This window comes from Sorex araneus, chromosome 7 (assembly GCF_027595985.1).
Source record: "Sorex araneus isolate mSorAra2 chromosome 7, mSorAra2.pri, whole genome shotgun sequence".
Classification (NCBI taxonomy): domain Eukaryota; kingdom Metazoa; phylum Chordata; class Mammalia; order Eulipotyphla; family Soricidae; genus Sorex; species Sorex araneus.
This window is the reverse complement of record NC_073308.1, coordinates 35,542,738-35,558,118: the sequence shown is the minus strand read 5'-3', so window position 1 is coordinate 35,558,118 and position 15,381 is coordinate 35,542,738. Positions and strand designations below refer to the sequence as shown.

The following is a 15,381-nucleotide window of genomic DNA, read 5'->3' as shown; positions in this document are numbered from 1 at the left end:
AGACACAATTACAGCTAGAGTAGAAGAGAAAAGATATAAAGGGATTACAATGTTGCAGTAAGTTAAATAGCAAATTCCAGGTTTATGAGAGAAAATATTTCATTACAATGAGCAAATGTGAACAATAAAGTCCAAACCTCAGAAACAGGTTAGTTTGAGATATAAAGCATAAACCTTGTATATTTTGAGTTTTGAGTTCAATCACCCATACCACATGCCTCCCCCTTTGGATTAAATGTAGAATTCACTACAAGGGTCAAAATTTTCTGTGGGGGATGGGCAGAAAGCAGAAAGACAGCTAAGTGGGTTGAAGTATGCTTTTGCATGCTGTGGGCTCAGTTCAATACCTGGCACCACCTGGTTCCCTAGCATGGATACAGGAATAGCCTTTGAACCTTTCCAGGTGGGGCCCCCAAAAAATCTAAATTATGTGGGTTTATAAGTTCAGAAAGAGACTGACCATTCCTCCTAAGCCACCTCTATTTCACAACCTTCCAGTGAATTGAGAGCAATGACAAGAGGATTTGGTTAGCTTTTGGGTTCTCTCCCACATAAACTATTCCACCAAAATAGTCCATTTTCATCCACATTTTTAAGATTCAATAGACATCTGAGCGGTCCACAAGCTCTTAAGGAGTATGCACCTCTGGAACTGACATCTCTGAGAAATCAAGATGCTTCTTTATAAACTAGTCCCTCTTTTCTTGGGTGGAAACTTATCTTTAGCTTCAGAAGAATGCTTAAAAGTCATGTATTTTGGTACAGCAGGAGGGACGCTTGCCTTGCACACACCTAACCTAGATTTGATCCCTGGCACCTCATAAGGTCCTGTAAGCCCACCAGGAGTGATCCCTGAGCAGGGAGTCAGGAGTCAGCCCGGAACACAACTCAGTGTGGCTCCCAAACCAAAAAATAAATAGAATATTTAAGTCTGTGAAAAATGGAAGTCACGTATTTTAAATGTCTATCCAATGAAAGGATTCTATTTACGTATCTCTAATAAATGATTACTTCACTTGAACACTTCACTGATGAAGGAATTGACTACCTTCCAAATTTACCTACTTTGTTCTTTAGTGATTAAAATGCTTTGAGCTAACTTTGCATGCTGTTTACTTTCTTCCATTGGTCTTAGACTGTCCTCTGAACAGCAATATCTTTGTTTGAAATTTTATGTATCTGTATCTATACATATATTTGCAAAAGAAAAAATTAAAACCCTCTATCCTTATATCACTTGTCATCCTGTTGATCTTCTATTTCCTCGAGTGGGTGCCAGTAACGTATCCATTCGTCCCTTTCGTGGAGGACCCTCTATCCTAACCTCCCATAAGCTACTTTTTCTCTCAGACCTTCTCAAATTACCAAATCTTTAATTTTTTTCATCTTTGTTTTTTGGGTCACACCCAGCGATGCTCAGGGGTTACTCCTGGCTCTGCACTCAGGAATTACTCCTGGCAGTGCTTAGGGAACCATATGGGATGCCCGGGATCGGCCGAGTGCAAGGCAAACGCCCTACCCACTGTACTATCGCTCCGGCCCCCAAATCTTCAATTTTGATGTCAATGTCCACTGATTTTTATTTTGTTCTGTTAATCAGTTTTATATTGTACTCATAGGTGAGATCACCTGCTATTTCTTTTCCTCCTGGCTTTACTGCACATACTCGCCCTTCTGGTTTCTTCCAATTTGCTGCCAATGACTAATTCTCATTTTTTTCCCAAAGGTTAATAACATACATCTTTATCTAATTATCTACTGACGAGCACTTTAGTTATTTCCATAACTCAGTTACTGGAGCTAATGCAAATATACATAAGGGTTGATAGAACTTTCCAGGTCGATTTCATCCACTTCCGACGGCAACAATATTGAAAACAAATCAAGTCTCGTGTATTTTTGACTTCTCAGATCAAATATTTCTGGTTCACTTCACTATTCCTCCTATAAACTGATTTCCACCAAGCGGTCCTCCCGAGCCGCCGGGTCGCCTACAGCCACACCCCGCCGCCCGGGCCAAGCGGCCCAAACCACTCCGAACGCGGAATGAGTGAAGGAGGCGGCGCCCGGCGCGCGCTCCTTTTGAAAGCGGCGCCCGCGGAAGCCGGGCTCGGAACGCTGACCAATAGGCGCCGCGTTCCTTCCTGGGGGTGGGGCTGCGAGCCAATCAAAGCCCTCCCGAAACAGGAAGCGGAACAAAGCCCGTCGCGTGGGCGCGCGCCAGGCGCGTATTCAAACGCGGGGAGCAGCTGCTGCGCACGCCGCGGCGCGCTGAGGCCGGCGGCGCGGGTAAGGGACGGGGCGTCGGGGCTGCCCGGCCGAGACCCGCGTTCCCGGCGGGCGTCGCGGTGGGTCTCGGCGCGTCGGGCTTCCGCTTGCGCCGCACGTGGGCGTTGGGGATTTCGGAGCGCGGCGGGTCAGCCTCGGCTCGGAGCTGGGCGCCGCGAGGCTCCTCCCGGCCCCCCGTCAGTGGCCGGCGCCCCGCCACCCCCTGCCCTGGCCAGGGGCGTTGCTGACGAGTCCCGAGGGCCGGGTACCCGGGGGGCGTGCCCGGCACGCCCTGGACCTTCTCCCTCCGCCCCGGATCCCGGGCGGCGTTCTTGATGCGCCCCCGCTGCGGGCTGCCCAGCGCGGAATTCGGGCTTTTACCGGGAAGGCGAGGGGGCCCCGGTCGCGGGGAGGGTGGTCCCGGCGGGAGAGCGCGCGGCGGGAGGGTGGTCCCCCTGCCGGCGCCCACCCGCGGCCATCCCCGCATCTCCCTCGGCCCCCACGCCCCGCCGGGACTGGCCCAAAACCTAGTGTAAAAAAGGATAGAGTCAGGGGCTGGAGCGATAGCACAGCGGGTAGGGCATTTGCCTTGCACGCGGCGGCCGACCCGGGTTCGATTCCCAGCATCCCATATGGTCCCCTGAGCACCGCCAGGGGTAATTCCTGAGTGCAGAGCCAGGATGTGACCCGAAAAGCAAAAAAAAAAAAAAAGGATAGAGTGAGTCAATAGCAAGATCGAGCCAGTTCATTCTTTTTGAGTTTTTCCTTTTTTCCCAATCGGTGTGAAAAAGTGAGGGCAACTTTTTTCCGGTTTTCTTGTTTGTGTAGTCTGGTTGCGTTATATTCCCCGCCCACCGCATACTTGTTTTCGTTTTATACGTCATTGTTTTGTTGTTGTTGTTGTTAGTTTTATTATTGTTTGTTTGTTTGGGGGCCACCCCCGGCGATGCTCAGCGCTTCCTCCTGGCGCTGCACTCAGGGATTACTCCTGGCGGTCCCACCGAAGGGGGCGCCCGGGATCGGAACCCCCACGGGCCAGGATGTGCAAGCGCCCTCCCCGCTGTACTACTGCTCCCGCCCCCCACGTCTTTATTCTTGTTGCACAGATCTGTAATAAAAGAAATATAAATACACTATTTGACTTGTAGAAGCAGATGCTCCCATAGCCAAAATATATATATATATATTTTTTGGCGAGGGAGGGGTAAAGGGGGGAGGCTACTCTCTAGTGTTTCTCTGGAGATTCCAGCCCCTCCACCGGGGGTTCTTAACCAGCCGTGCTGGTGGTTCAGCGGAACGGCCGAGGATGCTGTTCCTGAAGGTGCTGCACCCAGCAGTGCGCTGAGAGGACAATGTGGTACCAAGCGGTGCCGGAGAACCTGGGTTGGGTGCACGCTAGGCTTGTGCCCTAGCCACTGTGCTGCCTCGGCCCCCCAATTTTGGATATTTTAACATTTTAAAGTCTTCCACATTGCTTAGGATGAGAAAGCTTAAAGGTCTGAGAAATCTTTGTTATAGTCCATGTTATAGTTATAGTTCTGAGCCCCAGCTGAATGTGCATCTGGTTTACCTAGGTCTTTAAACTCATTGGTAAATGCTGGGCCTTCTTAGCTTAAAAACCCTGAAACCACGTTTCTTTGGTTTTGTTTTTGTTTTTGAGCCACGCTGGTTCTGCTCAGCCTGCTCCCAGGTGGGTGGGTGGTGGGAAGAGTTTTGGGGGGTGTTGTTCCAGGCAGTGCTCAGGGACCCTCGCCGTGCCAGGGATTGAATTCAGGCGTCCCCCACGCAGAGCATGTGTCCGAGCCTATGAGCTACCTCTCTGCACATACCGCCCTCGTTTCCTTTTGCCGCCACATCCTCTGGTGCCCAAAGGCAGCTTCCAGCCTGATAATCGGACACCATAGGCTTCTCCTTTGAGCTCTCTCCCTGGACCTTGAGTAAATTTTTTCCTTCCTTTAGCTGCTTTGTGATTTTCTTTATTTTTGTTTTTTAACAGTTTTAGTTTGACATGCATAGGTATGGGTTTTCTTGTTTGTGTCCTGCTGCTTTTTATCTGAACCCCCTGTGTCTCTACGTTGCTGAATGGCAGCATCCTTGGCCCTTCCGCTGAACCACCCGCATGGTTGCTCGGGAATCCCTGGTGGAGGGGCTGGAAGCTCCCGAGAACCACATGGGAGCCGCCCCCTCCTTTGCCGCTCGCCAATTTTTTATATTTGGTAAATTTTACTTTTTTGTGTGTGTTTATACTTGTCATCAAACCTAAAGCTTCATATCTCTAAAACATACATTGTAGGGGCCAGAGCAGTAGAACAGCAGGCTGGGTACTTGGCTTTGTATGTGGCCTGCCCAGGTTCAATCCCTGGCATCCCATATGGTTCCCAGAGCCCACCAGGAGTGGTTCCTGAGTGCAGAGCTAAGAGTGAGCCCTGAGCATCAGCGGGTGTGGCCCCCAAACCAAAAACAATTGGGGAAAAAAAACACTCTATCACTGAGCCACATCTCTACCCACCCAGATTTTCTTATACTTTTAATAACAATGCCTCATTAGGTTTAAAGAAATACAATAAACATATGAAGTCTTATGAGTTAAAAGTGTGAGGGTCACGGTTAGAGTTAAATCACTAACCTCTGTATATTGTTGGGAAAGGTAAAGATACTGGTAGCAATTAGATACTGAGGGCAGGCCATTGCTGGCTCTGTTTAGGGGGCCATGCCATGCAGGGGATCAAACCCTGGGCTCCTGCGTGCAAAGCTTGAATCTAGCACCCGTGCCAACCCCCAGTTTCTATAAGGTACTTTTTTTTTTTCTTTTTGGGTCACACTCAGCAATGCTCAGGGGTTACTCCTGGCTTTGCACTCAGGAATTACTCCTGGCGGTGCTCAGGGGACCATATGGGATGCTGGGAATTGAACCCGGGTCGGCCGCGTGCAAGGCAAACACCCTACCCACTGTGCTATCGCTCCAGCCCCAATATACGGTACTTTCTTAAGACAATTATAAATATGACTGTAGCTCTCAGATTAGTAAAGGAGGAAAATTAAATGAGAAAATCCAAAAGAAAAGAAACAATGGAAAAATAGTATTAGATGGAAAATTTAAAATAATGCAGGAATGCAGCTAAATATGTAATTTATGATTATGCAAAGATGGCCATATTTTCTCTCAACTCAGTATGGCCCTTTGCAGTGTGATTTCTGCCAGTCTCCCCATTAAAGAGAGGAGAGCTGAGGCACCCTAAAGTTGCCTCTTACTGCTAGTAATGCCTCCAGATGACTGTGACCTTGTCATTGACCACAGCCAGGTCCACAGGAGGGCGCTCTGGTTGAACCCAACTCCAATTACTGGCCCACAAAATAAATGGTTTTTGGGCCATAGATAACTGATATATTGATAAACGCAAATGTGCCAATTCAAGGATAAAGTCTTGGAGAATTTAAAAATTCTAATATATTGAAGAAGTACTTCTAGAAAAATGGAAAAATAAAGGGATAAAGAAAGACATGCAGGGGCTGATGAGCTAGTGCACTCACCCCAGTTCAGTCTCCAATTCCCCCAAAGACCATCAGGAATGATTCCTAAGCATAGTCACAAGCCCAAGTACCACTGTGCCACCTAAAAAAATTTTTCTCTCATTATATTTTATACAATAATAGGAAAAATAGAAAATAGTTATAAGAAAACCAAAATGCCTAGGAATAAACTTAACAAAAGTCAGATAAAGCCTTTGTAGAGAAAAATTGAAAGCTATTTAAAAAAGAACTCGGGGGGCTGGAGTGATAGCACAGCGGGTAGGGCGTTTGCCTTGCACGAGGCCGACCCGAGTTCGAATCCCAACATCCCATATGGTCCCCTGAGCACCGCCAGGGTGATTCCTGAGTGCATGAGCCAGGAGTGACCCCTGTGCATCGCCGGGTGTGACCCCAAAAAGCAAAAAAAAAAATAAAAAGAACTCGGATCATAGAAACTAAATTATTATTGTTATTAGCTTTTGGGGTCATTGTTGATGCTCAGGGGTTACTACTGGCTCTGCACTCAAGAATTACTCCTGGTGGTGCTCAGGGGGACCATAAGGGATGCTGAGGATCGAACCCGGATCAGCCGCATGCAGGGCAAATGCCCTCTTCGCTGGACTATCCCTCTGACCCAATTTAAAAATTTTTTTCCCATAGGATCTAAATAGAGATGTCATTCATCACCAGATTTATCTATAGAATCACTGCAGTTATAAGCTCACACTTAGATTCTCTGTGTATAGATTTTGTATAGATGTAACTGTAAACTTTTTTTTTTGTATAGCTGTAACTGTAAACTTTTATGAAGTGGTTCTAAAATAGATGGAATAGTAGAGGACATACAATAACCACGACATTCCTTTCTCTGTGTGGTGTGTAGAGAAGGCACATCCAACAGTACTCAGGCTTACTCCTGGCTTTGTGCTTCTCGGGACTTTATGGGGTGCTGAGGACTGAACCCAGGTTGGTCATGTGCAAGGCGAGTGCCTTACCTGCTATACTACTGCTCCAGCCTCAACCAAGGCATTATTAAAGAAAAAAAGTAAGGGTGAAGGAATTCACCATCTATTGTGTGTTATTAATAAACTACAGCAATGAAAACAGTGGGGTATTGACTTAAGGAGAAGTCTATGGAACAAATCTATGGAACAGAATCCCAAAACAGCTCCACATATATTGGAAAATTTAATTAAAGACAATAGTAAAGAAAGAATGGATTTTTCAATTAGTGGTACTGGATGAGTTGCTACAGGAGAATTTTCAAAATTGAAGTCCTACTTAACAGTACCTATAAAAATAAAATTTTTTAGTATGTAAAGGACTTCAATGTAAAAATCAAATTTTTTGTAAAATATTTCAGAATATGTTTCAAATAGGGCTGGAGCGATAGCATAGCGGTAGGGCGTTTGCCTTGCACGCAGCCAACCCGGGTTGGATTCCTCTGCCCCTCTCGGAGAGCCCGGCAAGCTACCGAGAGTATCCTGCCCATACAGCAGAGCCTGGCAAGCTACCTGTGGTGTATTCGATACGCCAGAAACAGCAACAACAAGTCTCACAATGGAAACGTTACTGGTGCCCGTTCGAGCAAATCGATGAACGACGGGATGACAGTGATACAGTGATGTTTCAAAACCCTTTTAAGCTTGACCAAGAAGAAAGCTGAAGAGGTAAAGAACGTGCTTAGCTCTGTGGGACCCGGAGTCCGGTTTGGGGACTGCATTGTCCTCTGCACTCCCTAGCACCACCAGGGGTGACTGGCCACCCCCGAGCACGTGCCAATTCGCCTAAGCACCACCCTTCAGAGCCAGGCCCTAACCCAGAGCCGAACCCCAGCCGTGCACTTACCCCACACTGGCACTGTAGGGCCACACGGTGTAATCCGTATAGGAGTGCAAATATTTTAAAACATTATAACGTTTTAGGTCAGAGGGGTAAAACGATGGGTAAGGCACCTGTGTTGCGTGCAGCCAACTTGCGGGTTTGATTCCCAGCACCCCGTGTGGTCCTCTGAGCCCTGCCAGAAATGATCCCTGAGCACAGAGCAAGGAGTAAACCCTGGGCCCTACTGGAGGTGGCCCCCAAATCAATAAATAAATGAGAGGTGTGTGAGTATATTTTAATGTTGGTGGAGAAAAGAAAAAAATTGAGAAATGCTGGAGAGGGTTTTAATAATTGACCTGGAAAAACTGAAATGTGGAATCTGTGCATGGAGGAAACGAAAGCTTTAGGCATTAGCGTGTAAATGTCTCAGTACTGACAGTGTCTCTCATTCATCTGCTCTCCTTGAGAACTGTCTGTAGACTTCCTCCCACAGCTGATGTTTGTCAGTCCCTTCTCCATGCCTGGCAGGCCAAGAATGGTGTGGAGAGCAAAACTAAACCCAGACTGTGCCTTATGACTTTATAATTTATCAGTGGAAACAGAATTAATTTAAAACATGGTGTGTTTTCTGTTGCTCAGAGAACTTTCTGAATTTTTTACACTTTAAAAATTTTATTTGCTTGATTAGATAAAGAAGGAAATGGAAAACCCCCTGGACTCTTGTTACTATGAATTAATACAGGGCATCCGTTTGTTCTTTACTGAATTTAAGCCATCTGCTGAAACTCAAGTCACTGTTGCTATTTAACGGTTGTCCTTTTCTCCCTAGCGCATCCCACCAGCTTTTCTTGTGAACTGTGTGTGGTTTTATTCACGTGGGAATCATGCAGAGAGCGTCACGTTTGAAGAGAGAGCTGAACCTGTTAGCCACAGAGCCGCCCCCGGGCATCACATGCTGGCAGAATAAGGACCGGATGGATGATCTGCAAGCCCGTAGGTAGCACATTATGCTCATGATGAGCTTTGACCTTATTCGCGGTTGTGTTGGAACTTGAGCATTTTTTAAATGCTCCAATTCTGCTCAATTAGGAACATTTTCATGGTCAAAGTATGCTGTCCTTATTATCCAAACTTGTTCCAATTTATAAAAGTTTTAACTTCCTTTCTTTGACCTTCTGTTATACCTGTGTGGATTTATAGTCAAGATTTGGCTATTAGGGGCTAGAGAGATGGTATAGCAGGTAGGGCACCGGCTTTGCATGCAGCTGACCTGGGCTTACTCTCTAGCATCGAATATGGTCCTCCAAGCACTATCAGTAGTAATTCTTGAGTGCAGACAGGAGTAAGTGCACACAGGAGTAACCCCTGAGCATAGCTGGGTATCAACAGAACAAAATAAAAAAGATTTGGGTATTAGCTCTGAAATAGTGGGGTGTTTTTGTTTGTATTTGGGCTACACCTGGCGACAATGCCCAGGTTACTTCTGGCTCTGATCTCAGGAATTACTCCTGGCAGTGCTTGGGAAAGTGTGGAATGCCAGGGATCGAACTGGGTCTGCTGCGTGCAAGTAAATGTTGTACTGTCACTTTGGCCCAAGGTCTGAAGTAGTTATTAAACCAAAGATTACCTTGTCAAGTATCTGAGACCAGACATTAGGACACTAGAACACTAGAATACTGCAGTTCAAGCAAGGAAAATCTGCTGGTTTTATTTGATCTATGACCAGAATTTTCCAACTTCAGTTTTTGATGTGCCTCCATCAACTTTTGGGGTATATTGCAACATGCATAAGGACGTATTAAAACCCTGAGAGAATTCTTGCTTTAGATACAGCTTCTCTGTTAAGAGCATAGACCTCCTTGGGTACATATAGAATGATAATTTAAATAATTCCATTCCCTTTTAATTTTTCTTATTTTTCTTTTAAGAAATAATAGGTGGGATCAATACACCTTATGAAAAAGGTGTTTTCAAGTTGGAAGTCAACGTTCCTGAGAGGTTAGTATGAATTAGATTTTAAGCTACAGGGTAAAGCAGTTATTGGAAGACAATAATGTAATAGAGTATCAAATATGGGAGTTAAAGGGTCTGGGTTTTAATTCTAGTCTTAATTCGATTTAATGTGGTTTGGGGCCAGTTACTTTCTTTCTCTGAAGTTCAGTTTTATTCTCTAAAAATTTAGTTGAATCATACCTAAAGCCCCTTTTTGGAGGTGTTTGGGGTACAATATAGTGCTCAGGTTATTAGGCATGCATGCAAGACATGTGCTCTAGCCCTTAAAGTGATCTTCCCAGTCCCAAATTGACAATCTCTATGTTATGGTTCAGTGACATTAAATATACTCACACGATTTGTACAATCATCACCATCATCCCCAGAATTTTTCATCTTCCCAAACTGAAACCCCATGCCTGTTATACTATAACTTCCAGTTTTCCTTCCTCCAGTACCTGGGCCACTACAATTCTCCTGTCTCTGTGATGGCCCCTTTAAATCCTCAGCTCTGTTGAAGCTTATATCAAATGAGTTATACTAGTAGTTTTGTGCAGAATGGGCAAGGGAAGAGATGAATATGTGATAATTGACTTACTCAAACTGTTTAATTCTTGAGAAACGTAGTAGTAGGTCAGTTCTGCAAATACACTGGATGTTTTCCAGGGCTTGTGTCTCAGTCAAGAGATCTAATAATCAATAGTAATGTATAAGTCTCCATCGGAGACTAGTTTGAAAAACCCATCTAAAAGACATGGAACAATTGAGGAAATATCAGTAGCAGATGATATTGAGGAGTCATTCAAGTTTTTCTTTAATAGGTATTCTGATAATACTGCAGTTGACAGGGAACAGACTGTGTTCTCAGGAGCCATGCCGACATTTAGAGGGTTAAGTGACTTCACCCGTTAGATGGTGGGCTTATGGGTGTGTTATTTGAATGTTTCTTTTGTTTGTAAATTTTCATAATGAAAATTGGGATTAATAGGAAGCTTGTTTTCCCAAAGGCTTTCTTCCCCGCTACACACTCGGAGGCTGCACATAATATATTACGCAATACATAATAAAAATTCTGTGTTGTTCTGTGCTTTCAAAGGTATCCATTTGAACCACCTCAGATCCGATTTCTGACTCCAATCTACCATCCAAATATTGATTCTGCTGGAAGGATTTGTCTTGATGTTCTCAAGTTGCCGCCAAAAGTGAGTCATGGGTTAAGGAATAACTATACCCTGTCTTCATCTATAAGACATTAATTACAGTCAGGGGGGCCGGAGAGATAGCACAGTGAGTAGGGCATTCGCCTTGCACGCGGCCGACCCGGGTTCAATCCCCGGCATCCCATATGGTCCCCCAAGCACCACCAGGAGTAATTCCTGAGTGCAAAGCCAGGAGTAACCCCTGAGCATCTCTGGGTGTGACCCAAAAAGCAAAAAAAAAAAAAAAAAAAAGACATTAATTACATTCATTTATTTTTTAAATTTTATCTTATGCTTTTTAATTGAGACACCGTAAGAACAGTTACAGGGCTTTCAGGATCCAGTCTCAGTCTGATAAATGATCAAACACCCATCCCTTCACCAGTGCACATGTTCCTCTACCAAGAACCCCAGAGACACCCTCCCCTCCCTCTCCCCCTCTGCCTGTGTGGCAGATGATTTTCAGTTAACTCTCTCATAGCTTTGATAACATTCAATTTTTGACAGAAAACTCACTATCATTATTTGGAGTTTTCCCCCCAACAGTCAGACCTGTCAGAATGGCATCATTAGATCGTACGTTTTCTATTGTTGATAACAATGAGCATATGATGTTGCATGGTCGTGAAAGTGGCTGCCCAATTTTGGGATTCTGGTATTAAGACCAGAGGTATTTCTGCCAGCAGCCGCTGCATTCCGAGATTGGTTTGTGTGCCGCTGGGATCATGGCTGTTCAGGAGTGGGGGAGCTGTTTCGTGGGAGGCCGTTGGGGTCTCATTTGGACAGGAAGCAGGGCTGATTCTGCGCCCCTCCCCATCATGAGATACCCGTGCGTCCCATCATTGCAAGCTCCTACCTCTCTGTCCAATTGGCACTAAACGGTGGCGGTCGCCATGCTGTCGAGAGGGGAAAAGGACAGGACCAAAACCCTTTCCCTCCCAGGCCTGCACGGGACCGTAGATTAGTTCAAAGTCCACGAGTGTAGCTGCCAGCAGCCTCTGGGTTTCTGTACCTCTGGTATAATGGCGGCTCGGGGGTGGCGGAGCCATTTCTGAGCGTTTTCTTTGGATGTCAGGAAAGGTCGCACGACTGCGTAAATTTATATTCTTTCTTTCTTTGTTGTTTGAATCACACTCGGTAGTGCTCAGGACTTTTCTCCTGACTCTGCACTCATGCATCATTCCTGGTGGGCTCAGGCGACCATGTAGGATGCCTGGGATTGAATCCGGGTCAGCCGCATGCAGGGCAAACACCCTCTCCACCGTCCTTAAGCTCCTGTCTAAAACGTTCATTAAGCATCACATTCTCATTGTTGTAAAATGCCTTTCTGCCTGTGTGTAGGGTGCCTGGAGACCGTCCCTCAACATTTCAACTCTGTTGACTTCTATCCAGCTGCTCATGTCAGAACCCAACCCTGATGACCCACTCATGGCTGATATAGTAAGTTACCTTATTTCCCCTGCAACACAGGTTCTGCTTTCTCTGTAACTCTGACTCCCCGGCTGTGAAGAGAGCTCTCGCAGCTGGAGCTTACTCTGGCAGTTTTTCTCTCCCACTGACTCTTTGATTTTGTCTAGTCTGCAGAATTTAAATATAATAAACCAGTCTTCCTCAAGAATGCCAGGGAGTGGACAGAGAAGCATGCGAGACAGAAGGTATGTTTATGCAGCTCTGGTTTTTATCCTGTTGTTTATTAAATGTGCTCTTTTCTGTGTATGTATAAGTATTTTTATTCGTCTTGTCAAGTTTATGTACACCTTTTTCTCCTATCGTAACATGCTGAATAACTCTCCAGCAAAATATCCTAGTGACTCAGGCAACTGGGCTTTCCTGGCTGTTGTTCTCCGTTGTCAACACTAGAGGGCAGGCAGCCTCTGGTTGAGTTTTCTTGTTCTTGAGGGGAGCACGGGGATATAAGAGATGACTCAGATTCTTTTTTTCCCTAAGATTTCTTTTTTAACCCTGAGGAGGAACTATATTTGAGAAGAACTGTATTTGGAATGACTATTTATAGGAAACAGGAAGGGGAGGGGGACTCGGACATTTCTTATGGGAACGTTCTTGGCAAAAGGGTGAAGAAGACACTTCCCCAGTTTGAAGTTAACAGAATTTCCTCGCGTAACATAATACAAATTGCAGTAACATGGAGATTAGCACATTCTGGCTCGCACTGAGTTAGAACATCCAGTTAAATTCGTCACATGCTATTCATGAAAAGAAATTTCAAAATTGAAACAAAACATGAAGAAGATGTTTATGGAGGCGATATCATTTGCAAGAGTGGCAAAGAAGTACTTGGGAATAACAGTGTGCGTTATTACTCCCCGTCCTGGCTTCCGTGAGTCCCGGTGCACTGTGCACGCTCTGTTCTTTTTTAGGTTGATGAGGAAGAGGTGCCTGGTCATCCCTCAGAGTCAGAGACCGATGGCTCCAGCGGACACAACCCAGCACTGAAAAGGAAAGCCACACAACTTGGAAGCACAGAAAAGAAATTTTGCCCTGATGTTTAGGACTGGTCTTGGTTAATAGATTTTTTTTTTTTGGGTCAAGGCAGTTTTTTGTTTGTTTGTTTATTTGGATTTAGATTTTGTTTCTCTGGTTCCTACTCAGTGTTACTCGAGTCTTACTCCTGACCCTGTGCTCAGGGGTCACTTGTGGTGGTGCCTAGAGGAATTGAACTGTGGGATTGAATGCCATGCCAAGAATTGAAACTCGATCAATAGTATACCAGGCAAGCCCGAGGTGGGCTGATTTGCCTACCTTTCTTGAATGTTTTTCTTTGATGCCACAATTTTTGTATCCTATAAAGCATCTTTATTATATATTCTGCTCTACTTTGATTTTGAATATTATTTTTTTATTTGGCTTGTATATACATATCTTGAAGCTTTTTAAACCTGAAAAATAAATCATCATTTTAGGTTGAGTATGTGCAGTTTTTAAAGATGTATTTCTGAGAACAAACTGACCAGAGGTATGTAATAGCAATGTGAAATTCTTTGGATTCGGTGTCTTTTGTCAGCTTGCTGACATCACTTGGGACTCTTAAACGTTTGACATAGATGTAAAATAGCTATTCAAATTACATCTAATTACCACTCAGTTTTCAGGAATTCTAGATTCTCAAAAGTTTTAACTTAGTGCGACCATAAGGATATGATCCTTTTAATTGTTTGCAATTTGACTTTCTGTGATTTATATAACTGGTCAGAATTAATGACTTTTATGAGGAAAAATATTTATTGAATGCCTACTGTGTGCCAAGTTTTATGCTGAAATTTTAGAATATAATGAAGACAAGCAAGACAATGGATTAACCAAATAATCATAATTTAAGTAGGATTTTAAATTTTAGCAGGGAGTTTTACAGTTCCCTCCTCCCCTGGCTACATTTCTTTTTTTTTTTTTTTTTTTGCTTTTTGGGTCACACCTGGCGATGCACAGGGGTTACTCCTGGCTCTGCACTCAGGAATTACTCCTGGCGGTGCTCAGGGGACCATATGGGATGCTGGGAATCGAACCCGGGTCGGGCGCGTGCAAGGCAAACGCCCTACCTGCTGCGCTATCGCTTCAGCCCCCCTGGCTACATTTCATGGCAAATATTACTCTGAACAAATAATTACTAAACTTGAATTCTGTGCTGATGCTTGAAAATACATTTCAGAGCTAGGAGTAGTCCCTGAGCACCATTGGGTATGGCCCCAAAACAAAATACAGTTGACCTTTCTAAAATTCTATTTAGATGACGAGAATAACAGACTTGAGTGGTGACCAGTTAAAATAGAATGGCTTGCCCTTGCTGAGTGAAAGACCCTGAGGAATGTAAACATCAGGGCTTCCTAGAGAGAAACCGACCTGTGTCCAGGCATTATCTCAGAAAGGCACTGCCCGCAGGAGTCCAACCCTTCAGAGGCAGTGGCCTTGCACTCGACAGCGACCAGCCACGCAACGTGGATGGGGCGAGACTGGCAAAGATGGCAGCCCAGGGCCTATGAATATATCTAGTCCACTAGCAGTGACCCGTGGCAAAAATCAAAGACCCAGATTTCCTTTGTGTCCCTAGTTTTCAAGCTTCCAGTTTCTACAGCTTTTTTTTTTTTTTTTTGGATTCCTCCCACATGCAAGGCATGCAGTCTGTTTTGAGTGTATTCCCAACTTCTATCTACAGCATTTGTGGACCCACTTCCCTCCTCACCCCGACTCTTTGCATTCATAGTGAAACAGTGGGCCCGGATAACTCCAGGGTCCTTGGAGGGAAGACGGTCACCACAGCCACCAGATACTTTTAATATTACAGTTCTTTATTTCACCACTTTGGTGCGTATGTCTCTGAGGGCTACAGCAGCCTGAGGAACAGGAATCCCTGGGCCTGAGACAGCGACGCAATTGTCCTCACCTGGCCCCTGAGGCCACTTGCCACTGCTTTCCCGTTTGCCACTGTCACTGGTGACTACCAGTCATGGCTACCTGCACGCTGGGCTGCGCTGTCTTATTTCTCTTTTCTCTGTTAAGCGAATCTGAGTGCTTATCACCGTTGCCTATTGAGCTGAGCCTTTTGTGGGTGTGTGAGTCCCTACCTCCTGTCAAT

General features: G+C 45.1%; 1 protein-coding gene across 1 annotated transcript; it reads left to right on the top strand.

The window, feature by feature from the left end:
- Positions 1-2,197: 2,197 nt before the first annotated feature.
- Positions 2,198-13,689, top strand: UBE2T (ubiquitin conjugating enzyme E2 T). The gene is made up of 7 exons (XM_004610159.2): positions 2,198-2,289; positions 8,432-8,595; positions 9,531-9,600; positions 10,691-10,796; positions 12,135-12,233; positions 12,371-12,448; positions 13,172-13,689. The coding sequence occupies exons 2-7, from the start codon at positions 8,487-8,489 to the stop codon at positions 13,301-13,303; spliced, it is 594 nt and encodes a 197-aa protein (XP_004610216.1). The 5' UTR covers positions 2,198-2,289; positions 8,432-8,486; the 3' UTR covers positions 13,304-13,689.
- The last annotated feature ends 1,692 nt before the right edge of the window (positions 13,690-15,381 follow it).

What these genes read in the sequence shown, in the direction of transcription:
- UBE2T (XM_004610159.2), top strand. Translation starts at nt 8,487, where the DNA reads ATGCAGAGAGCGTCACGTTTGAAGAGAGAGCTGAACCTGTTAGCCACA. An exon ending in GAAGTCAACGTTCCTGAGAG is followed by an intron (nt 9,601 to 10,690) that starts GTTAGTATGAAT and finishes GTGCTTTCAAAG; the next exon opens with GTATCCATTTGAACCACCTC. An exon ending in AGAAGCATGCGAGACAGAAG is followed by an intron (nt 12,449 to 13,171) that starts GTATGTTTATGC and finishes GTTCTTTTTTAG; the next exon opens with GTTGATGAGGAAGAGGTGCC.